The sequence below is a fragment of the Ascaphus truei genome, chromosome 6 (assembly GCF_040206685.1).
Source record: "Ascaphus truei isolate aAscTru1 chromosome 6, aAscTru1.hap1, whole genome shotgun sequence".
NCBI classification, from domain to species: Eukaryota; Metazoa; Chordata; class Amphibia; order Anura; family Ascaphidae; genus Ascaphus; species Ascaphus truei.
Genome location: NC_134488.1, coordinates 63,731,261 through 63,755,353, shown reverse-complemented (window position 1 = coordinate 63,755,353; position 24,093 = coordinate 63,731,261). Strand labels below are relative to the sequence as shown.

Below are 24,093 nucleotides of genomic sequence, written 5' to 3'. Positions count from 1 at the left end.
CTACCCCCATCCCTCACACCCTCTCCTCCACTCCCCCCTCCCCCTGCTCCCAGCACGCTCCCCCCCCCCCCCCCCCGCACGCTCCCAACATTCCCTTATTCGGCTATTCGGACCCAATCACCATCAGAAACGGGACCAGACAGGGTGCCCGCTCTCCCCACTGTTATTTGCTCTAACCATAGCACCACTTGCGGCCAAAATAAGAGAAGATAAAAGCGTTAAGGGGAGTCGAATAGCCGAAAAAGAATACAAAATGTCCCTGTTTGCAGACGATGTGATACTGACCCTCGCTGACCAATCTCCATAGATTATTACACCAATTTGGCACAGTTTCTGACTACAAAGTTAATATGGACAAGTCAGAAGCCCTTAACATATCCCTTCCAGTCCCGACGTGGACACTCCTACAATCTAATTATAAATATAAGTGGAGTACCACTCACATCAAATACCTTGGAGTTAGAATCTCAAGCACCTACGGGTCCCTATACCAATACAACTAGCCCCCCTTGTTTGACCAAATAAAAAAGGACCTGGAATCATGGAAAAAGCTCCAAACTTCCTTGTTCGGAAGAATAGTTTCTATTAAAATGAATGTCCTCCCGAGACTACTTTATTTTTTCCAAACCCTGCCCGTAGTCGTCCCTCTGGCAGCCCTAAAAAATATTCAGGTCCCTAATGTTCCAATTTATCTGGAACGATAGGAGATCAAGGGTCCCAAGATCGGTGATGCTCTCCCCAAAAACGAACGGAGGTCTGGGGGTACCCGATGTGGTCAGATACTATCTTGCGGCCCAGCTGAAGCAGGTTGTAGTTTGGAATTGCGACCCGGCCTCCACCTGCTGGCTAGCAATAGAATCACAGTATGCAGCTACCATTCCTCTCCAGGTCCAACTATGGTCCCCGGGGGGAAGGGAAGGAGTACCGAGGAGGTTTGATCTAGGGGCAATGAGATGCACATGGGGCGTCTGGCTTAAGAGCAAAGGGAAGTATGGCCTGGTAGCTACCCCGTCTCAACTCACCCCAATTTTTGGAAACCCACGCTTCCCACCTGGGTGTTCTAAAAGGCAATTTGACCAATTTCAAGATCTAGGTATAAGGCTGGTTGCCGATCTGCTGAAGAAAGAGGGGATTCTCTCCTTCCAGGAACTCCGAGACAAACACCAATCCCAAGATCTCCATTTGTTCAAATTCCTGCAAATTAGGCACTTTCTACTATCACTCTCCCAAAATTCCAAATTCCCCCCACTAACCAGATTTGAAACCCTATGCATTAAAAGCACCTATCAGAGTGGCATAATCTCGGAGATCTACAGGGGGATGGAGTCGGCAACCGACCCTCCGACCCACCACTATATGCAAAAATGGTCTGAAGACCTTAACATACCAATAGATAGGGACAAGTGGGAGTATATCTGGGAGTTGGCCGCAAAGACTTCAATCTGTACAGTGACAAAAGAGAATATTTACAAAATCTTATTCCAGTGGTACCTGACCCCGGCTAGGCTGAGCCAGATCTTCCCCGGCACCACTGACCAGTGCTGGAGAGGATGTGGTCAAAAGGGCGACATGGCCCACATTTGGTGGTCATGTCCAGAGATCCAGAGGTTCTGGACTAAGGTCCAGATGCTTCTCCAAGAGATCACGGGGCTTCTTTTCCCCCTAGACCCCCTGACCTTTGTGCTGAGCAAACCCATTGATGACCTTCCCCCCCCCCCCCCCAGAGCAGACTGGTCTCATCCATCCTAACTGCAGCTAGATGCTCGGTCACGGCGGCCTGGAAGCAGACTAAGGCCCGCGTGAGATATACAGTAATCAGAAGAATAGATGAAGTAATGACAATGGAAAAGCTCACAGCTATGCTCCACACAAAAAATGCCACAGTTCTGGAACACTTGGGATCCCTGTATCGGTCCGCAGGGCTTAGGCCTACACTAGAATTCTAGAATTGGAGATACCAGACACAGGCGGAAGATGAGGTCGGAGACCCCAGATACCCCTCCTCCCCCCCTCCTCACCCCCCCCCCCCCCCGGTTGTCTACGCCTCCTTCTCTCCCGCCCCCTTCACCCAACCACAATTTCCATTGGCCAACATACTGTTGTATCCAGTTAAGAAATGCTGTCATGTGCCTATGACACTCCTGTATCCATGTCTGTATTTGTTGCTGCCAATAAAAAAAGACTGATGCAAAAAATGGGGCTGTCCCGGCTACACCAGAACATCTGGTCACCGTACTTATTTGCATATCAATTTCATATCATTGCCACTAATGAACCTTACACTTAAACCTGTGCTCTTTACAGGAGAAAACAAGGCTTAACGCTACGGTGCTGTCATTTGAAAATACACCATTAGTGTTAACATTACGTTAGTTTCACATCACTGTAAGAGATGTGTGCAGAGGTATGCAAAATGGAGACCGTTTTTAGGGTGAAATTAATATAAGGCTTAATTGCCTGTTCCGTTAAATAACACAGCAAACAAAAATATACATAAAACAACAAACACCTATATCTGTGTATGGGCTAACTCACTCCCCAGTCCCTATCTGTAAGACTGGGGGAGAAAGCCCCTTACCAGTATACCACCCCCAAAGTCTCAGCGGTACCTAAAAGCAGGTGGCCCTTCCGTTCAGTGGTGTCCAGGTGACTTGGTGTGTTAGAGGGTCCAGGCTCTGGCAGTTCCTGGGTCCTGTGTCCAGGAAAAGAGGTCTGGTCCCCTTCTGTCCTGTTTTCAATGCCCAGTCCTTCGGTGCACTCAAGACCTCTTTTCTCTTGTCAGCACCCTTGTGTACTGAGGAAAATCTCTCTCCTGTTTCCAACAGGAGGCTCTTATTAGAGCTCTAATGTGGCCAGGTGGAGTCTAGTTAATTGCCTGTCTGCAATTAAGCAGCTCCCTGCTGGATTTAGAGGCCGTTTCTCTCAAACAGTGATAAGTCCCTGTTACAATCACGTTAAGTGACAACAGATCTTTGTGGATTGGGACCATATGTATCAATATGAGGAGATATAGGGAGCAGTTATATGGAGCAATAGCAGGAGTTATAGGGAGCAGTTATATGGAGTAATAGGAGGAGTTATAGGGAGGGGTTATATGAGCAATAGAAGTTATAGGGAGAAGTTATATGGAGTAATAGGAGTTAAAGGGAGGGGTTATATGGAGCAATAGGAGGAGTTATAGGGAGAGGTTATATGGAGTAATAGGAGTTAAAGGGAGGGCTTATATGGAGCAATAGGAGGAGTTACTGTCGCGGCCGAGTTTATTCTAACATTTACCCGGTCTCGGCCGCGACAGTAACCGGGCGCGCGCCGGGGTGTCCCGTGCACGCGCCGAAGCCTCGGAGGAGCGGTCCTCCAATCGGGGCTTCTCCCTCCCCTCTCCGGGTCCGCCCGGTCCCCCGGAACCCCCCACCGCCGTCCCCCACATCGCGGGACACCAGGGCTCCCTCGGGGAGCCCTGGGCACGCGTGCAGGGGGCGCAGGCACCCGATGACGCATGACCGCGCATCGGTGACGCGCGGCACGCCGAGGGGATTTGGCTAGCAAGCCGGGAAATCTCCCGGCTTGCGGAACTAGCCAATTTAGGATTAAATGTGTCGCCTCTGTATATGGAGTAATAGGAGTTAAAGGGAGGGGTTATATGGAGCAATAGGAGGAGTTATAGGGAGAGGTTATATGGAGTAATAGGAGGAGTTATATGGATACATAGGAGGCGTTATACGGAACGCTTACATGGATACATAGATTTATTCCTATTACTCTCTATAACTCTACCTCCCGGGCTTTTGATCTGCTCCAGATGTAAGAAACATAATTAACATCTGTCGCAGCTACAAGCAGAAAACAAAGCAGTGCAAACTTTTTTGAGCCGTGACACACAGCTCCTCCACCCCCTCCCCACAGAATTCACAGCGCAGTGGGCTGCAGAGTTTGAGACAGAGGTTTACATCCATGGTAACAAAGTAAACATCCCAGCCTGGCACGGACATACCCTCCTAACCCTGCATACCTCAGATGTGGGTGGGTGAGTCAGTGATGTACTCCAAGGAAAAAGTCAAATGAATGATTAACCCCTTACGCCGCTGACCCCTCTGCAGCTCTGGCTTGGACCATGGCAGGGCGAGGTGCAGTGTATGCTCGCTGGGCCTCTTATTCCCCCTCCCCAGAGCCCTTTCCTCACGTCACAGAATGACGTCACGTACCTGGAGATGCAAGTGCTTACAGAGGTGCCCCTCGTTCTCCCACAGCTCAACTTTCGTAATCACAGTTTAAAGGTAGTGGTGGTTAAAGTGACTTTAATCATTACAACGTTTAAACTGTGATTACGGACGATGGGCCGATGTAGAGCGTGGGGCCTCTTTAAGCATGGCGCCCGGTGCAGTCGCACCACTGGAACCATCATCAAGGAGGCCCTGCGACCCTCTGGCAGAGAGAGTGTTGAAGCATGGATGCAGGAGAGGTTTTAGAAAATTCACATGGTACAATCTTAAGTATTACTTCCAGGCTATCCCAAAATCCATCTAAACCCCTAAGATGTCAGAAGGCCCCACGCTGAAGAGTAAAGCATACAGACCCCGCAGGAATAAATGTACATGCCCATGTGAATGATCACTCAGAGCTGTGATGTATCCCAGGCTTATCAGGCAGTCATTTAATAAACATAGCTGTTATCACGGTTAAAGTCTACACTCCGTGGTTCAGAGGAATATTCAGAGTTCATCCACCTGATATAGCACAGTGACTTGGTAATTTTTCCACAAGCTCAGGTTGATAAGACAAACTAGTTCACTGATTCATAATTATCATTATTAAATTCCAAAACTCCTTACCATTCTAAACTCATCTCACATATACATAGAATACTGTATGTATGACGGAGGGACAATTACATAATAGGAGCGTCAAAAGTAAACAATTGGATCCCTCAACTGGAAAGCATATGCCTCACACAAAATGTATAAGGGACTAAATAGGGTCTCTTTGGAGACGGACACTAAAAGGTGTGGGTCACTGTGGATGGATGTCATAAAATTACTGTTAACCCCTTTGTTTTGAAACAATTCATGGAAGCCCCTCAGGTAGTAAAGGGGTTAAAAGGCAAAGCTGACAAAGAACTTGTTGTTGTCGTTCTTAAGTCTACAATCAAGAAAGTCCATGCAGGAACCTGCAGAGAGTTATGGTTTGTTTTTAACTTTCTCCTCTAGCCTACCCCCCCACACACACACACACACACACAGACACTTTTCTCCGCCTCTCTCTCTCTCCACCATGTACAAGGCTCAACCTGTCTCCTCCTTCAGGTATTTTCTTGGACACACCTTAGCAAGGAGAGAGAAGCAAGCACACAGCTTCACTGCCTATACTCGTTTCACCACTATCTAGACCCAGCTCCCCTCTGCCACACGCTGAGCCCCAGGTAAGCTACCCCATCAATTAACCCTTTCCATTTTACAGAGCTCTCCTTATACCTCTGGACTAGAACAGCTGGAACGGACACCGTCAGTGCAAACTTGTTTGTAAATCTGCGTAAGAAACAGAATTCTATGGAAGATAAGAAACACTTGGCCCATATAGTCTGCACATTCTCCTATAGTAAAACCTTAGACCCCCTTTGGATAGTCTTATGTCTACACCAAACATTTTTTGCATTATCTTGCTGCATTAGCCTCTACCACCTCTGTTGGGAGGCTATTCCATGAAACCACTGCCCTTTCCGTGTAGAAGTACTTCCTCATATTTCCCCCTAGCCTGCCACCCTCCAGTTCCAGAGAATGACCTCTTGTTCTAGCACTTCTCGGTCTCTGAAATATGCTTCCCTCCTGCACCTTGTTGAAACCTTGATATATTTGAATGCTTCCATCATATCCCCCCACTCCCTTCTCTCCTCCAAGTTGTACCTGATGAGGTCTTTCCTGATATGTTTTATGATGTAGACCATGTACCATTGCCCCGTCTCCAATGTTATTTATGTCCTTCTGGAGATATGTTTTTCAGAACTCATCACTGTAATGAAGAGATCTTAGGAATGATCTATAATGTGGCATCACTACCACATTCTTTATTAAGCTAATAGCTTTCCCTGGTGGCTTTCCCCATTGCTTTAGCCAGTGGTCAAAGTGCCTACGACTTCACTTCTTTCTATCGCACGTAGTAGAAAAGGGACAGTCGGTCACAACTCTAGTAGCTGGTCCTGCAGCAGGTCGTGATGGAACAATATGCGAGTTCTTTATAGATGAGATTAGTTGTACAGAGCTTTTCAACAACACAGGTCGCTTCCTCAAGTGTACCCAGTCATGAGACTGTCTCCCTAAATACTCTGACAATTGAGATCCTGTGATACTTGATAGGGGATAGTCACCCCACTACAAAAACTAAATCTGAACCCAGTTCTTAATTGTGCTCTATCTCTTAAGTGCCTTATTCCTATGAGTGTGACTGCAACAACTGTCACCCCATCTATTAATTTATAATCGACGGGATAGGCAAATGGCTTTTTAATAGTGTCTCAGCTACGTACAGTTTTCACTGTGCCACTGACTCCCTTATTTGTCTTTTTTCTTCTCACAATATGAGTATCTCGTAGAGGGCATTGCGCCCACGAAGTGGCTGCACGCATGGAGGTAATTACAAAAAGTGTTCATGGTTCAAGGAAGTCCAAGGAAATTAGGACACATCCTCCAAAATACTATTTAGGAACAGCCTCCTTTTGTTTATTCATGACATTCAGCAATGTGTCACTGGCCCCTGTGGCAGCAAAAGAGTTAAGAGAAGTTAAAACATAGAATTAATATGTAGATTCTAATAAATAAAATGAAAATAAAGTAAATTGTGTCCTTTAAAGCTAATGGCAGTTGAAGTTACAGCATCGGTTCTTACACCAATTATTGTAACTTCTTTTGATCCCTTTTATATCAAAACGTTGTGTTATGGGGTTTCTCGTTCCCTTCCGCTTTCCTCATAATGTATCATTTTCTCAAACTCTTTGTTCTACAATACAAAGAAGTTGCCCAAGGCATGAACTGTAAATGTGAATGGGTTGGGTCCCAATGCTCTTTTAACCCAACTGATGCTTGTTATGGGGACCAAAAGATAATCTCTACATGGTATGTGAATGGCAGTTATGTACTCACACTGGTGTTGGAGGTTTGAGTCTTGGTCATGGAGGAAAGGGTTTTAATGAGCATTTGTTAACACCCTGGAGCAGGATACTATGAAAGTCTATGGTGACAAAGTGTTTCTTGTAGAGGGGGTGGGGATCTAAAAATTCTATGGTGGCAAATAATTTCTGGTAAAGGGAAATTATTCAAGTGTATAGGGTCAAATCAGTTATCACAGGGCGAGTTGAAGTACAGTTTATGGGTTTATGGGTGGAGTAGATTGTTATCTTTCATTAGATCAACAATGCAAGATATTTTAAAAGCCCTTTTCGCAAACGTGAAGTATGAATTAGGGAAAATGTAATTGCAGGCTTGAGAGCTGTAACCATCCATGCGGATCCTATACAAAGTATAAAAACCTACAAGGAACACAGTATCCTGTAGTATCAAGATGGGCCAGGAGAGCACTAACAATTTGTAAGAGGGGAACTTGTGTCAGAATGAGAAGAACCCCTAGCCGTATTTTAAGCGGCCATTTGGAATGGTAAATTGGGTTATTTTGCATTTCCATTTGGGTTGCTTCATTGGGAAAGAGAGAGGAATAAGCAGCACGAGTGGTGACCATGCAAAATTCCCTTTATTTCTATCTCCTACAGTACTAGCCGCCAAACCCTCCATTGTGAGTCGGGTGACACTCCAAACTCATTTCCCACTGTACTTGGATTTGCAAAATGTACTTTAAATCAGCGATAGAGGCCAGATCCACACTGCTTTACAACGCATCACACGTCCACGGGCATGTTAAGGGTTAATCATCTCAGTCTGTTCCGTAAGGCTTAAACATATTTTTGTTACATCCCTTTACTTGTCAAAGGAACATATTTTCTCTTGGGCTTTGTACAGTAGCTGCCTCTTAGTACAGTGTAAAGCTTTTTCATGGAACCGGCTTTGCCAGTTTGCTGAAACTCTACACCCAGTCTTCAGGTTATTCTGCTCATGTGAATTTTTGCTTCTCAAATGAGAGACAAACATTTAGATGCTTAACTCCTTCCCAAATGTACAGTGAGCAAACACACAGCAATGCAGCTCTCAAACATTCCACAGTGCTCACCTATTTCATTTCTCCGAAGCTAAATGCATGGAAGTCTATGGGGACAAATCATTTCTTGTAGAGGAGAATGTGTGTTTGAATCCCAGGCATTTGAACTTTGTGTAACATATAGGTCTGGTCTTCACTGTTTACTTGAAATAATAAATGGACCCTTCAAGCCTGATAAATCATATCCATATTACTTTGTTAAAGCCCATTTCTGTATATGTTTAAAATGCGTGAGAATTTCCTTTTACTTTGTATGAATGTGGAAAGCGGAGCGAAAAATATGTGTTTGTCCTACACCAGGTGAATAAATCATACCACCATTATAAACTTAAAGACATAGAAATGCCTAATCCCAAACATCTTACAATCTAATTGGTGTTTATGGTACAGAAAGATAGTCAGTTGTCCAAAGTCACACAGAGTTGTTCCTCAAGGTTGCCTCCCACTTCAGTGGTCAGTGCTTTGACAAACATAAGGCTACTCCTCTTCTATTTTTGGTGCTGTCAATGCCAAAGGTGCCAGTTCTTGGTGGTGTCAGAGCCACGTAGCGCTCACGTTTGCTGTGACATCACAGAAGCAGGCATGATCCTTGTCCTTCCCTGACACGCACACACGTGCAGCTTCCCAGCCGAGTGAACCCTAAAGGACGCAGCCAGCGCAGCACGTGCACCAGAAACAAATTATTGCAAACAAATTGGGCAACCAGATACAAACAACAACCGGAAGAGCAGGCCACTGGAACAGAACCAAAGAATTAACCAGGAGCGGGTTATTAGCAGACAGTGTTAACAGAGTAGATGCTGTATAAGATTAATATTGACCATGGATCTCTTGTATTAAATGATAGGTCTCTCTTGATTCTATGTAATGATATTACTGCAGTGTCAATGGGCCATACATTCCCTCTGACTCGGTGTCACTAGGTCATCCTATTTTAGGCGAGACAAGCGCATTAAGTGATAAGTCCCCTTTGTCTCTCTGTTACGGTCATCCTATTGTATATTAACAGGGACTGTCTCAATGGGCCATACGTCCCCTCTGTCTCTTTGTCACTAGGCCATCCTATGTTTGAAGCGACAAACTGAATTGACCAAATGTCCTTTCTGTGTATATGTTACAAGGGCAGTCTATGTTGTGGTGGCAGAATCAATAGGCAATAGGTTCCTTCAGTCACTACAAGGACCATCGCCCCTTCTCTCTGTATGTCACTACAAGAGCCATCACCCCCTTCTCTCTGTATGTCATAAGTAGGGCCATCACCCCTTCTCTCTGTATGTCACTACAAGGGCCATCACCCCCTTCTCTCTGTATGTCACTACAAGGGCCATCACCCCCTTCTCTCTGTATGTCACTGTAAGAGCCATCACCCCCTTCTCTCTGTATGTCACTGCAAGAGCCATCACCCCCTTCTCTCTGTATGTCACTACAAGGGCCATCACCCCCTTCTCTCTGTATGTCACTACAAGGGCCATCAACCCCTTCTCTCTGTATGTCACTGTAAGAGCCATCACCCTCTTCTCTCTGTATGTCACTGCAAAAGCCATCGCCCCCTTCTCTCTGTATGTCACTGCAAGAGCCATCACCCCCTTCTCTCTGTATGTCACTGCAAGAGCCATCACCCCCTTCTCTCTGTATGTCACTGCAAGAGCCATCACCCCCTTCTCTCTGTATGTCACTGCAAGAGCCATCACCCCCTTCTCTCTGTATGTCACTGCAAGAGCCATCACCCCTTCTCTCTGTGTGTCACTGCAAGAGCCATCACCCCCTTCTCTCTGTATGTCACTGCAAGAGCCATCACCCCCTTCTCTCTGTATGTCACTGCAAGAGCCATCACCCTCTTCTCTCTGAATGTCACTGCAAGAGCCATCACCCCCTTCTCTCTGTATGTCACTACAAGGGCCATCACCCCCTTCTCTCTGTATGTCACTACAAGGGCCATCACCCCCTTCTCTCTGTATGTCACTACAAGAGCCATCACCCCCTTCTCTCTGTATGTCACTATAAGGGCCATAGGAAAATTATTTTGTGGAATAACTGTTACCCTTTGGTGTGAGCACTGGGTACACTATATTCAACACCAGTTACTTCTTTCCTTGTGTCCACTTGTGCTTTGAGGGATAGACTTCCGTTTATACAACTTCCTTTCTACAGTAGGTCTTAAACTTTGGGTATCAGATCAGAACCACAGTACAAATGATCTTTGGCTATGATGTGTATCTTAAGCCCCAATTGCAGTCTCGGAGCTTCTCATTGCAACAATCTCTAATTAAGCTTCATTGTTTATTAGCACAATGTTCATTGGCCCAACAGCAGAAGCTTCATCATAACTGTAACCTTCCATAACCAGGGCTATTTATAGCCCTAATAATATATTGTAGGCTAGAATTTAATGGATAACATGCTGTGTAATTTCTCGGGAATCTGGCTGTGATCAAACAGCTAATGCATCTGGAATGAGAGTCAGTTAAACAATGCAATGGAAAGTTAAGTTAGGGTATTATGCCATGTGATTACAATAAGGTACTCTGGGGTTTCATTCAAAAGGTATTATTGGTGAGCTTTTTTTCCAATGCAAAATCGCAAAGTTATCCTAACGTTGGCAACCATCTAAACTATTTGTATGACAAAGGGTAGAGAAATTAACACTATTGACAAACAACTTATTGGTGAAAAAGTAAAGAAAGAACTATATACTGTGAAAGTAACAATTAACAGGGATATTTTAACCTTAATTCTAAAAATGTCGTAAGATCTCTGGGTAGAAAATTAGAACAACCATTGAAATGATCTCATATTTTTTTTATGAGCATGGAATCAGAAAAGATATTTAAATGTTTTCTGTGTTATCTTGGATCAATTCCAGCTATTGCATGTTTCTTGCAGGTTTGAAATGCTTAATCGAGTTAACACCAGAGTTCTTCATAAACGGTTAAGTTGAATATTTGCGTCCCTTCCCTTTGTGATCCTTAAAAGCTCATATAAAGCCACATCCAAGATGAGGTCTCATTAGATTCCAACATCTTGCAAAGTGCTCACAATAGTTGGAAGTGGAGATTCATTTTGCCTGTAAAATGGATTGAAAAGTAAAATCGTGTCCCCTTTCTTGTCCTTTCAGATACATTTCCTGCCATGGATTGGAAGACATTGCAAGGTTTACTGAGTGGTGTGAATAAGTACTCCACGGCATTCGGCCGCATCTGGCTATCGGTGGTCTTCGTGTTCAGGGTTCTTGTGTACGTGGTGGCAGCAGAGAAAGTCTGGGGCGATGAGCAGAAGGATTTTGACTGCAATACCCGCCAGCCGGGCTGCACCAACGTCTGCTACGACCACTACTTCCCAATCTCCCACATCCGGCTCTGGGCTCTACAGCTCATCTTCGTCACCTGCCCATCCCTCCTGGTCATTATGCATGTAGCTTACAGGGAGGACCGGGAGAAAAAGAACCGAACGAAGAATGGAGAGAACTGCTCCAAGCTGTACTCTAACACAGGCAAGAAGCATGGCGGCCTATGGTGGACCTACATCTTGAGCCTCTTCTTCAAGACAGGCATTGAAATTACCTTCCTGTACATCCTGCACAAGATGTGGGATAGCTTTGACATGCCGAGGCTGGTCAAGTGCACCAACGTGGACCCTTGCCCCAACATCGTGGACTGCTACATTGCCCGGCCAACAGAGAAGAAGATCTTCACCTATTTCATGGTGGCAGCCTCCGCGATCTGCATCATCATCAGCATCTGTGAGATATTCTACCTCATCTTCAAGCGGATGGTGAACTGCATGCAGAAGTACAAAAAGTCCAGCAACCACTCTGTGACCTACAGCAAAGCTTCCACCTGCCATTGCCATATTGGGATGGATACCATGGAGAAGAAACTCCTGAACAAGACAGTGGAGTCTCTCCGAGCTTCTGCACCAAACTTGACATCCATATAGCAAAAGTGTGTTGGATGGGCCAATTAAAAAACCATCTTCTATATGGGAGAACCATGGCATGCAGTTATACTGGGGGGAGTCTTCCGACCTACTGCTGGGAGATAACTCATACAGTATGATGTTTCCACTTTCTTCTGTACTATTGAAAAAGCTATCAGGGGACATGATGGAGAACTTTATCTTGATACCATAACGCCTGAGCTGCCCATTTCTTGCATTGCTGCCAATACACTGGGATATACAACCTGCTTTTAATTAAAGTTTACAAGATGCAGCTAGCACAATTCTGGAAAACTCAAAAGAGCAAAGGAAGACCTTGCTAGGAGTTGTATCATGTTGTGGCAACCACACTCATGTAGTACACCAGGACAAACCGCGATAGGAGAACTCAAATAATGATCACAAGATTGTCAGGTCTTTGGGTCACAGATTGTAGAAGTCCATGATTTGCATTTCATAGTTTGGTTCCAGGTCACTGAGACCTATCAGCCAATCAAGGAAAACGTCAAACAAATGACCGCTATTCTGTTTTACAGAGAACTGGTTGGATGGGCTGTCCAAGAGTAACGAATGGAAACACAGCAGACCCCAAGTGATGGATATGCAATATGCTTGTAAAAAAACAGGCACTTGAACTTAATGACTGATGCAGACCAGCCAAAACAGAATATGTCAGAATGTGCAACTATACACATCTAGCCTAACATTGCACATGATTTACTGCCAACTCTTAAATGTCCCGTGTTTTATATCCTATGTATATACTGTACACTAGATAATGTTGAAACATGTATAATTTGTATCTCAAGCAAAGCACACTAACACCGTAACAATACATCTTCTGTAATGTTGGGTTAAACAAAAGGCCAGAATTAACTGCTTTGATACAAGAGAGAAAAAAGCGTGTATATATTTTTACTTTTCACTCAAAAGGCCTATATTCTAGGAGGGCTTGTTTTTCTACTGGAATTTAGTATACTATTAGGATGGGAACTCTCTATATACCCAGTGATTATTACATGTTTAGTAATAGACGTATACTGTAATGTTCTCCATACTCCAGGGGTGGGCAAGTCCAGTCCTCGAGGGCCACTAACAGGTCAGGTTTTCAGAATCTCCCTGCTTCAGCACAGGTGGCTCAGTCAAGGACTGAGTCGCTGATTGAGCAACCTGTGCTGAAGCAGGGAGATCCTGAAAATCGCACCTGTTGGTGGCCCTTGAGGACCGGAGTTGCCCACCCCTGGCATACTCTGTATGGTCTCATTTGGTGTGGGAACATCTACTAACCCCTCCGCTGTCATATGGGCCAGCAATAGTTTGCTGGACTCTAGCAGCGAAAGGGTTAAATAGAGCAGGCCTGGACTCTTTATGCAGGTTCCGTTAAAGAAAAGCTGTAAGCCATTGTTAAAATGTAACCTCAACATCTATAGCTATAGTATAGGAACATTGCAGCAACAACAAAAGATAGGAAATGGAGCACCGGCACAACATATTCTACATGTTGAGGCCATACTTACAAAGGACACATTTAAATACTATACTGTATGCAGCAAACAGGACCCAGGAAATCTAGGCACTTATGTAACAATTGACACTTCCCATTGTGAAAACGTCTGTATTGTGTACACAATTAATGCACAGGCATCAAAAAAAAGGTTATTTCTTACTAAAAATAACAGCAGCCATTTTTTACACAACCTGACCAAAAAAAAAGTTAGTCCAAGCAGCTATCTCTGTAGCATCAAAAGTATTCTTTTGTTTAATTGAGAATCATAGCTTATAGGTCCTAAAGGAAGAAGAAGAAGAAGAAGAAGAAGAAGAAGAAGAAGAAGAAGAAGAAGAAGAAGAAGAAGAAGAAGAGGGCATGGCAGAGATGGCCGAATGTATTATATAAACATAGTACAGGCGAACAATCATTCTTCTACAATGGCTCATTAATGATTCTCCAATGCTTAACTGTTCCACTGCCAGAGAGAGCCCCCGTAAGCATTGCAGGGAACCTGACAATGACGAGTTTAAGGGAGGCACAAGAGTCTTTTTATTTTTTTAGCTTGGATTTTTGCAGACCAGAGAAATCCCATCTCCATGACATCACTGTATTTATTATTTATGGAAATGTGTATATTTTATTAAAATGTACCTTTTTTTATATCAAATGACAGAGTTGTCTCTAATTCTAAGCAGCGTTTAACTTACATGTAAATGGAACCTTACTGTAGATGCAGTGAACAGACCAACAATAAAAAAGCAGTGCCAGCCTCCCCCTCACACACTGCCAACCCTGACATTTATACACCGCACAGGTACAGCATGGGCAGCGGCAGTGCCAGCCTCCCCCTCACACACTGCCAGCCCTGACATTTATACACCGCACAGGTACAGCATGGGCAGCGGCAGTGCCAGCCTCCCCCTCACACACTGCCAACCCTGACATTTACACACCGCACAGGTACAGCATGGGCAGCGGCAGTGCCAGCCTCCCCCTCACGCACTGCCAACCCTGACATTTACACACCGCACAGGTACAGCATGGGCAGCGGCAGTGCCAGCCTCCCCCTCACACACTGCCAACCCTGACATTTACACACCGCACAGGTACAGCATGGGCAGCGGCAGTGCCAGCCTCCCCCTCACGCACTGCCAACCCTGACATTTACACACCGCACAGGTAAAGCATGGGCAGCGGCAGTGCCAGCCTCCCCCTCACACACTGCCAACCCTGACATTTACACACCCCACAGGTACAGCATGGGCAGCGGCAGTGCCAGCCTCCCCCTCACACACTGCCAACCCTGACATTTATACACCCCACAGGTACAGCATGGGCAGCGGCAGTGCCAGCCTCCCCCTCACACACTGCCAACCCTGACATTTATACACCCCACAGGTACAGCATGGGCAGCGGCAGTGCCTGCCTCCCCCTCACACACTGCCAACCCTGACATTTATACACCAGGTACAGCATGGGCAGCGGCAGTGCCAGCCTCCCCCTCACACACTGCCAACCCTGACATTTATACACTGCACAGGTACAGCATGGGCAGCGGCAGTGCCAGCCTCCCCCTCACGCACTGCCAACCCTGACATTTATACACTGCACAGGTACAGCATGGGCAGCGGCAGTGCCAGCCTCTATCTATAACACAGACCTGATAAACTTGGTACAGTATCCCTATATAGAGATATATTTTTACATGGTGCAATACTGCCCCCACAGGCTACAAGCATGAAGTACAGGGAAATAACAACATGCAATTTTTCTTGGAAGAAAATGAGATAAAAACAAGATTCAAAGCGGGTTCGCCTATCTCGCAGACAGATAACTCGTCCTTCTCCCTGTGTTATCTGACATTTTACAGCAGGTGACAGTTTGATAGCTAAAAAAAATGTTCTTCCCTTAACAGGAATAGATTAGCGCTGTGTTACTAACAGAGAATTCAATCCGTATCCAGCCAGATGCAAAACCTGTATACCGAGCAAGAGGGGAGAAACACCCCTAAACATCATCAAATACACAGACACCACAATCAGAATATATTCCTATGTGTTACCATCTCACACAAAAAAAAAACACTTTAAAGCTGCAGTTCAAGCTGCCGTTTTAAAATATATATATATATTCCCATTCAATATGTGCATTAATACAGCCTGCACACTGACAAGTGTTAGCTAAGCTGCAGATCGATCCATTCTCCTGTAATCGATCGCCTGCTCATGGTTATTTAATTCAGTTCTTGCACAGCATTCTGGGCAATGTACAGTAGTCCTGGAATATGATTGACTGGGAAGTTACTAGATACAATTGGTGCCCTATGTCTTTAAAACATTCTTTTTTTTTTTTAATGCTACAAGTGTTTTCTTATAGTACAGAACTGATTTTTTTTTTTTTTAAAAACACACCTGTAGGATATTGCTTGAACTGCTGCTTTAAGAAGTAAAGGGAAGCATCACTGAACACAGCATAACAAATATGTTTAACCCCTACGCTGCCAGAGATGCCAGCAGTACATTGCAGGCTCCTTTGACAAGGGAAGGGGTTAATTAAAGGGGTCGTCCCACTTACAACTAAAGTAAACTTGTGGCATGTTTATTAGTTTAATTACAGCTGATGGGCAAGCCTTAAACATTTTTTTCTCAAATCAGACAATAATATTTTAAAATACATTTGTTCTTACGTTTCAATTGTTTTTCTCGTAACCGAAGGCCTCAGTGGGTTTTTACCATCTTTATCCAATGTCTTTCGCAGTTACATTGATAATCCCCACTGCATCTCTCCTGTTCTGTACTGGTAAAGAGATGATGATGCTGTTACCAGCCCAAAGTGTATGCCAGCCAAGTATCTGATAAGCATGAGTTTCACGTGGCCTGGTGACAACAGAAACGTGTCATTATTTTATTTATTTATTTACACACAATAAGCGTGACACAGTGAAGCGCAAGTTTCACATTAAAAACAACTTTGTGGGTTTTTAAAAAATAAAATAAACCGATTGCAGTAATAAGTTGATTTAAAATGTGTTTCTAAGTGTTACTTTATGTGGCAGGCTTTTTGTGGTCAGGGTCCCCTGGCAGTGTCGGGGTTAAGGAGGCTCTACAGCTGACAGTGATTGCCAATTGCTCATTAAGCACATTTGAAGAACTTGGGAGTGTGCTAAGGTCAGGAGACCTGTGGTGCAGCGGTGGCCAGGTAAGGACTGGGTCACTATCGCAATGTAACAAGGCTGATGCATACAGATCAGATTGAAATTATTTTTTATGTGAGTGAAAATTTCACTGTAAAAAAGTAATACAAACCTCCAGAAAATGTGTGTTGTATGTAGTAAGACTTCATGCAGCATGCAGAGTCGTTTTGTTGTTTGAAATGTATTTTAACACATTGCTTGATAAATCCCTGATTCATGCCGTTTAAAATAGAATTGCGTGCGGGCGGGCGGGGTTGAAGTTATACTTAGTCTTAGTAAATATGAATTTAATATTTGTGAAAATAAATTGTCAACCTATGTACTGAAACCTCCGTGCTATGTTAAATTACATTTTTGATTGATACCTAGTGTAGAATTAAGTTTCTAACACTGTAAATCAGACTTTTTAGCATTTATGCCAAGTTCAACTCTGCAGACAATTGGCACTTTGTATGTTGTTTTTTTTTTTGACGCACAATCATTGTTTCGTAAATAGCATTTCCATCTCTACAACTAGCGTGCCCATTTCTGTGTGCCAAAAAACTGTTTACCCTGATGGTGCAGAATAAGTCATTTGCACGTGTGCACCTATGCACTCACCTGAATCTAAAATAAGCTTTCCATGCACCAATTTTGCACCACAAAAGCAATTTGTGACGCTTGGTAAATATGCCCCATTGACTTCAGCCTGTTCCTGGGTACATCAGGTGCACACTGTACAGCAGCTGATACAATCTTGAGTGCCCCCCCTGCTGTAATTCCCCCCTGTTATAATACTTTGTGTGTCTGTGTGCACTGCTCTATATCACCTCTCAGTCCAGCAGAACTCCAGAGATTTCCTCTGAGTGTTCGTTTGTAACCTGTGGTTGTCAGAATCCAACTGGGCCTGGATCACTGTTCCTTTGCTGACCTGGAGCAGAGTTAAACCAAATCATCAATGACTAAAACCAGTGTCTGGATTTTCTACTGACCACCTGGCTGCCAATCCGCATGGCCAGGCTCAGCCAGTCCTGACTTTCAATCAGACATCACTTCAGCATGGTCCTAAAATCTGTAGCTCTGCAAAGCAGGTACTAAATGAGACTGCCCCAGGTTATCACAATCCAGAAGGCAAATAACTTGGTGTTGATTATTTTGCAGCCCCCTGAAATGTTTGGAGAAATTCCTTATTGCTCTAGAGAACATCTTAATGGGATGCATGAAAATTGACCCCACATTTGCACACTTAACACAGAGTTGCACTTTAATTATTATTCATATATTTCCCTAGAAAATAAGGATTGCAATATTTCAGCCTGGATCCAAACTGATACGCCTCTGAAAAGGGGTATTTCCAATGGCAACAGGGCAAAAAAACTACCATAACACACTGCCCATATGTATAAAGGCAAAAGTGGTGCAATTCTGGAGCAAAACAAACTGCACCAGATGAAAGAGAGAAAAATCCCCTTAAAATTAAGTTTTCCCTTTGATACATATGAAGTAATGTTTCTCCCCCAGAATTGCACCACTTTTGCTTTGATACATGCAACCGATGCTGCTTTCAATATGTCCTGAGAAGGGAGGATATTCTTTGCACATGGAGAATTGGAGGTGACAGAATGAATAAATGTAGCTCGCCAGAAACTGCATTCAGAAGCTTCTGCTCAAGACCAACACCTTAATCACTACGGGCCATATTTACTAAGCAGTGCTACCCTATGAGACACATGTTCTGGAAGAAATCAGGACGGAATGGTCCAATTTCACCATTAAAGTGATTGGGATATATTCACTGAGCTATGTTTCTCCATTACAGGTAGTAAAGGGCCATATTTAGTCATCTGTGCTAGAAGATGGTTTATAGAGTACAACTGTTTAATGAATATGGCCTTGTGTCTCCTATAATCTTTGGGCAAAAAACAGTTCCTGTTTATTCCTCATGTCTCTTCACATTGGCAGGTGCTGTAAAACATGGCCGGATGGGATCTGTTAAAGATATTACTGGACGAAGTCCAGGAACATTCCACGCTCATCGGGAAGGTCTGGCTAACTGTGCTCTTCATCTTCCGAATCCTCATCTTGAGCCTGGCGGGTGAGTCTGTTTGGGGGGATGAGCAATCAGACTTCACCTGCAATACCGAGCAGCCAGGCTGCACCAATGTCTGCTACGACAAGGCGTTCCCCATCTCCCACATCCGCTACTGGGTGCTGCAGTTCCTCTTCGTCAGCACCCCAACCCTGATCTACTTGGGCCACGTAGTCTACCTGTCCAGCAGGAACGAGAAGCTGAGGCAGAAGGAGAATGAGGGGAGGGCTTTGAAGGCAACAGAGCCAAAGGTGGATGAAGATATTCAACATGGTGCACCCACCAAGAAGGTGAAAATTCAAGGAGCCCTGATGGGCACTTACACTGCTAGTGTCATCTTCAAAAGCATCTTCGAAGCTGGTTTCCTCCTGGGTCAGTGGTACCTTTATGGCTTTGTGATGCCTCCGCTCTATGTGTGTGAGAGATTTCCGTGTCCCCACAAGGTTGACTGCTTTGTGTCCCGACCCATGGAGAAAACCATCTTCATCCTCTTCATGCTGGTGGTGTCTCTCATCTCTCTGCTGCTCAACATGCTGGAACTGATCTACCTGGTCTGCAAGCAGTTTAATCAGACTGTAAAGAAGGGGACATCTTGTTCATTCGCTGGCGACTTCTCACAAGGGGCCCCAAGCAAACTTCACCCACATGAGTCCTACTCCAGCCCCCCATCCAGCGACCAGGACACGGAGCTGCCAGCTTATAATAAACTGTCCAGTGGGCAGAACTGGGCCAGCATCAGGATGGAGCAGCGGGTCAACAGTCTTGTCAGGACAAAGCCATCCTCTGACTGCTGGTCCCAAAGTGGTATCTCCATGATGGTCTCTGGGGCACCGGGTCTAGTTTCCAACCTGGGTACAACCACCTGCAAAAATCAGGCTGTTTCTAAGCAACAGTACATCTAATGCTAATATAGATATCCCATGGTGATTTACTGTCTGATACCCAACATGCAGAGGAGATGTTATTGAGATAAGGGTGAGCAGGGGAAGTCTGCGTTTGGCCTTCTTGTTGAGGGGTGAAGGATTTGTGCTGAGTGAGAGAATGAGTTGGGGATAAAGCTCCATGATCTCCACCACACTTTATAACTGAGCACAGGTGGTGATTCATGGGTCTCAAGCTATATAGCTTTATAACTAAGCACATCACACACAAAATGAAAATATGTTGTTTTATAGAGAGTTAAAAGAATTTCATACAGTAGTTGATAATGAGATGAACTTCACAGTTCCTTAAATTTAATAGGAGGAAGGTGCCAAGAACCCTAACAGTGTGTCTTCTGACTTCCTGTAGCTGAATGGAACCTTTTAAAGACTTTAAAAGATGCCATTTCCGACAGGTTCTACACACACATGCCTCAGCCAATCAGAAAACTCCATTTGGGACAGTTCCGTGCCAGATACACTACATCTTGAATTGCACCAAGACAGGAGTTTCCTGGTTAAAACGTATAGCACGGAGGACACTTGCAATGGATCTATAACCTGTCTTTTGAGAACTCCCTGACTCTGTGAGACCTCTGCTCTGATGAACTGTTTCAGCACTAACGAGAAAACAAATAAAAATGTGAGCACGGTTTGCTTACTATTCCCCCCCCCCAGTGTTTTAGATTTCTTTGGCACATGTAATCTTGGCTCAGTTTTGCAGATGTAGCCAAGGTTATTTCACCTGCTCATAACACTGAATATTGCGTTATAATGCAGAAAATTACAACTTTTCCATAGGAATGAATGGCAGTTATCACGCAGAATATAGGTAAAGCAATAGTCGAGCACACTGAAAAAAGTAGGAAGTCGGTCAAGTCAAATGAGTCCTTTTTAAAGAAGTCATAACCGCATCTAACGTTTCGATGCATACAAGCACCTTCATCAGGGTAAACGCAGAATATCCCACGTAGGTGCAGTAACCTTGTCTGCATCTGTATGTCCTGTTTTTCAAAGCTTCTGGGCAGTTTTGGAGGGCAAATTACAGATGACAGAAGTGTCTCCCTTGAACATGCACTGCTCAGTTTACTAATTGTGCACAACAGCAGCCATTCAAGACTGAAACAAACAGCAGTGTTGTTCTCTACCCTTCACAAACTACAGTTTTTAACACATCCATTAATAGGCAATACGGATTAACAATGGCCAATCCCATATTCTATTCAGGTTTTCTTAAGAAGAACAAGTGCAGCAGAGCCAAATTTACCCTAATACACACTGCCTTGGAAAATAAGCTACACTATTACACAAAAATAATGATTTTGAACTTTTGCCCACTAACACACTACTGCAAATCTTCCATTTGTACAGGGGACAAACCACATACAGTAGGTGACTTTTTTTTATACATCTTAGGACCATGAACCACTACCAATTAGGTACCTGCAAACAGAGTAGGTACAGTGACTGTTTAAAACTCGCAGACATACTGTACAGTATACCAAGTCTGCACTGATACACAGAACAGGAGCAGTGCCCCTATGGAATAAATCATGTTAATTTCTGAGTTTTTATACAAAGTCCCTCTAATTTACAAATAAAATATATCCCAAGTGTATCTGATCTCTACCAAACTTCTGCAGTTACTTCATTAAACCCATCTTCTGGTAGTGACTGGCTTATAAGCAACTGTGTGTTGTCATCGTATTAAAGGGTGCCAGCAGTGCTGTGTCCTACCTATATTGGGCCACTGGGTGTCACTCTTGTTGTCACTCATATTCTCTTCTCAACGTGTTGTCCTCCTGCCAAGTTTAACGCCTTCAGCCCAAAGCACATGTCGCCAAAGCCTTAGAATGCATTTCAGGGTCTCTCTTCGGTTGATCATGCAGCTAGGGGTTATATCATATCCTCTGGGCCCGTGCAATAGTATTAGGCGCCCTAGGCGAACCTTCAGCCTTGTACCCACCACAATCCACTTTAAAAAATGTATATTGTGCATTGGTATAACAATTCTGTATTTATATTAAAAAGGAGAATGCACCCTCCAATATTACTCAGTACAGTAGTCCCTGATGTTCAACGCGCGCCTTCCCCTCCCCTTAGGCTAAGGCCCCGGTCTCTCCGCTGTAACGCGCGCCCGCGCTTTTGAAGGCGCGTTCAGCCGATTCCCCGGTCTGCAGCTAACTGCAGGAGGAGAGACCGGGCGTGGCGTGGCGGAGGAGTGACGGGGGCGCGGCCATGACGTCACCCGGCAGGTTCGCCCTCATTGGCTGAACCGCCGGGGGGCGTGCCTAATCGCTCGACGCGAGTCCTGCTCTCAATTCTATTGAGAGCAGGAATAGCTCTCGCGCGAGCGCTGCGACCCCCGCTCGCAGCGGGCCCGGCGCCATTGCGGGGAGGGCTCTCGTGCGCGCAGCGTCCGCCACAGCGGACGCTGTAGTAAGCAGCGGGGGCAAGGCTTAAAAGCGGCTCTGCTGTTGCACGCCATTCCCAGTTTTTTTGCTTCGCTAGGCGACCTCCTAGTTTGCCTCATGGTTAAACTGCCCGGCATATTCTCCAACTGCAGAATTCCAGAAGAGATGAGGGAGCGGGGGACATTAAATAAAATGTGAAAAACATCAAACAGACCATAGAGTAGTAATGTCTCATAGGGGGGTACAGTGTTTAAAGAAGAACCTCCAAAAGTTCTAGGCATATCACAATCTGTGGCAATATGTTTTTTGTTTCTGTCACATTTTTTGATGTCCCCTGCTCCCTCATCTCTTCTGGAATACTGCGTTTGAGGAACTGGAGAACTGTTTCTTTTTTTTTATATATATATATATATATATATATATATATATATATATATACAACTTCAATTTTTATTGAATTTGTTTTTGAACAATACTTGCCATTGCATACACTATATATCTTACCGTCGGTACATATCAAAGCATGTTATTAACAGCTGCTCCAAAAACAACATAAGGAAATGCTGTACAACTTGAAATTCACAAAAACGATTAATTGGAAATAAAAATAAAATAAGGGATGGGAGGGGGGGGTAGGTACGGACTGGGCGTGGAGCCACTCCTCCACCGCTCCTCCATGGTGCTATCAAGGTTACTTTCTGTCTCCTTTATCAGAGGTATATGTAACGGGTTTTCTGAACCGGTCTGACCCCCCCAATCTCATATTGGCCCCTGTGGTCTAACCAGTCCCCATTACGGTGTAGTGTCTGGTGGTGCACCTGTTGGCTACAGGACTCCTGAGTCTCCCGCATGATGGTGTGTGGGGATTTGCCAACCCAGACAAGCAGCTGAGGTAGTGTGCTGAGTCCTACCTAGATCCAGTGCAGCGCCTCCACCTCATCAGGATCCCAGCGTGAGCTTGTGGATGGTCCTGGTGAGGAACTCCTCTGTGGTGCAGCCCCCTGTGTAATCACTCCACACTTACACACGAGGGTTTCTTTTATCAGAGTCATCTTTATTGGTACGGTGGGCCAGCTGCCCTCCACAATGGGGTGTATTTAGCCCTCCATTGTTCACCGTACTTCCCTTTGAAAGGTATTGTCCTCCTTGATTAGGGATTAACTATCCCCACAGGGATATCTATTCTGTGCCAGGTCCCTGGTCACAGTCTCCTTATTCAGCTACTATAACATAACCACCTTGCAACTACTCCTTCTCCTCCTAATCACTTGGCAACTCCTCCGCTAACAACTAACTTTTGATCAGTGCTGTGCCTTATGTATCCTCTGGGGGCTGACACAATTCTGACCACTAACCAGGGAGTCAGAGCCTGTGACCACTCCCATCCATACATAGGGCACCTCACCAGGGTGTGAGGACAAACCTCCATGATTACTGCTGGCATGCCCATAACTTACCAGGCCTTACTGTCAGCAGGAGAGATGACTGCAACCATTTTACAGCATGGTTACATATATAACCCCATTGACCCTCATAAACAGTTTCTGCGTCCTGATAGAATCGATTTTTGCCTATGGCCTTACTACTTCCCGCTCCAACTCACCAATCAAATGAGAACGCATTTATCTCTATCATTGCCATATTGTGGATATCTCCACCCCCGGGATATCTGTCTGGGCCAGCCACGGCATCCAGACTTTTAGAAATTTGGTGCCAGTGTCATTGACCAGGCTTGTCAATTTTTCCATCTGGCAAATATACCACATCCTATTTATAATCTTGGGAATTGTTGGAGTCTCAGATTGTTTGCACAGTGCCGCGATCTCACACCTCGTGGCCGTTGCAAAATGAGCAATCAATTTGTTACCCGCTTTTGA

The 24,093-nt window shown here is 44.8% G+C and overlaps 2 protein-coding genes across 3 annotated transcripts; both read left to right on the top strand.

The window, feature by feature from the left end:
* Positions 1–5,281: 5,281 nt before the first annotated feature.
* GJB3 (gap junction protein beta 3) lies at positions 5,282–14,288 on the top strand. 2 transcript variants are annotated; one of them, XM_075604608.1, is made up of 2 exons: positions 5,282–5,416; positions 11,312–14,288. In XM_075604608.1, exon 2 carries the CDS (start codon positions 11,326–11,328, stop codon positions 12,130–12,132), a length of 807 nt encoding a protein of 268 aa, XP_075460723.1. In that variant the 5' UTR covers positions 5,282–5,416; positions 11,312–11,325; the 3' UTR covers positions 12,133–14,288. The 2 variants fall into 2 exon arrangements, with proteins under 2 accessions (XP_075460723.1, XP_075460724.1); XM_075604609.1 differs by lacking the exon at positions 5,282–5,416 and adding an exon at positions 5,448–6,620.
* Positions 14,289–18,698: 4,410 nt separating this feature from the next.
* Positions 18,699–19,784, top strand: LOC142496476 (gap junction alpha-2 protein-like). Its single transcript, XM_075603164.1, has one exon. The coding sequence runs from the start codon at positions 18,768–18,770 to the stop codon at positions 19,782–19,784; it is 1,017 nt and encodes a 338-aa protein (XP_075459279.1). The 5' UTR covers positions 18,699–18,767.
* Positions 19,785–24,093: the final 4,309 nt, after the last annotated feature.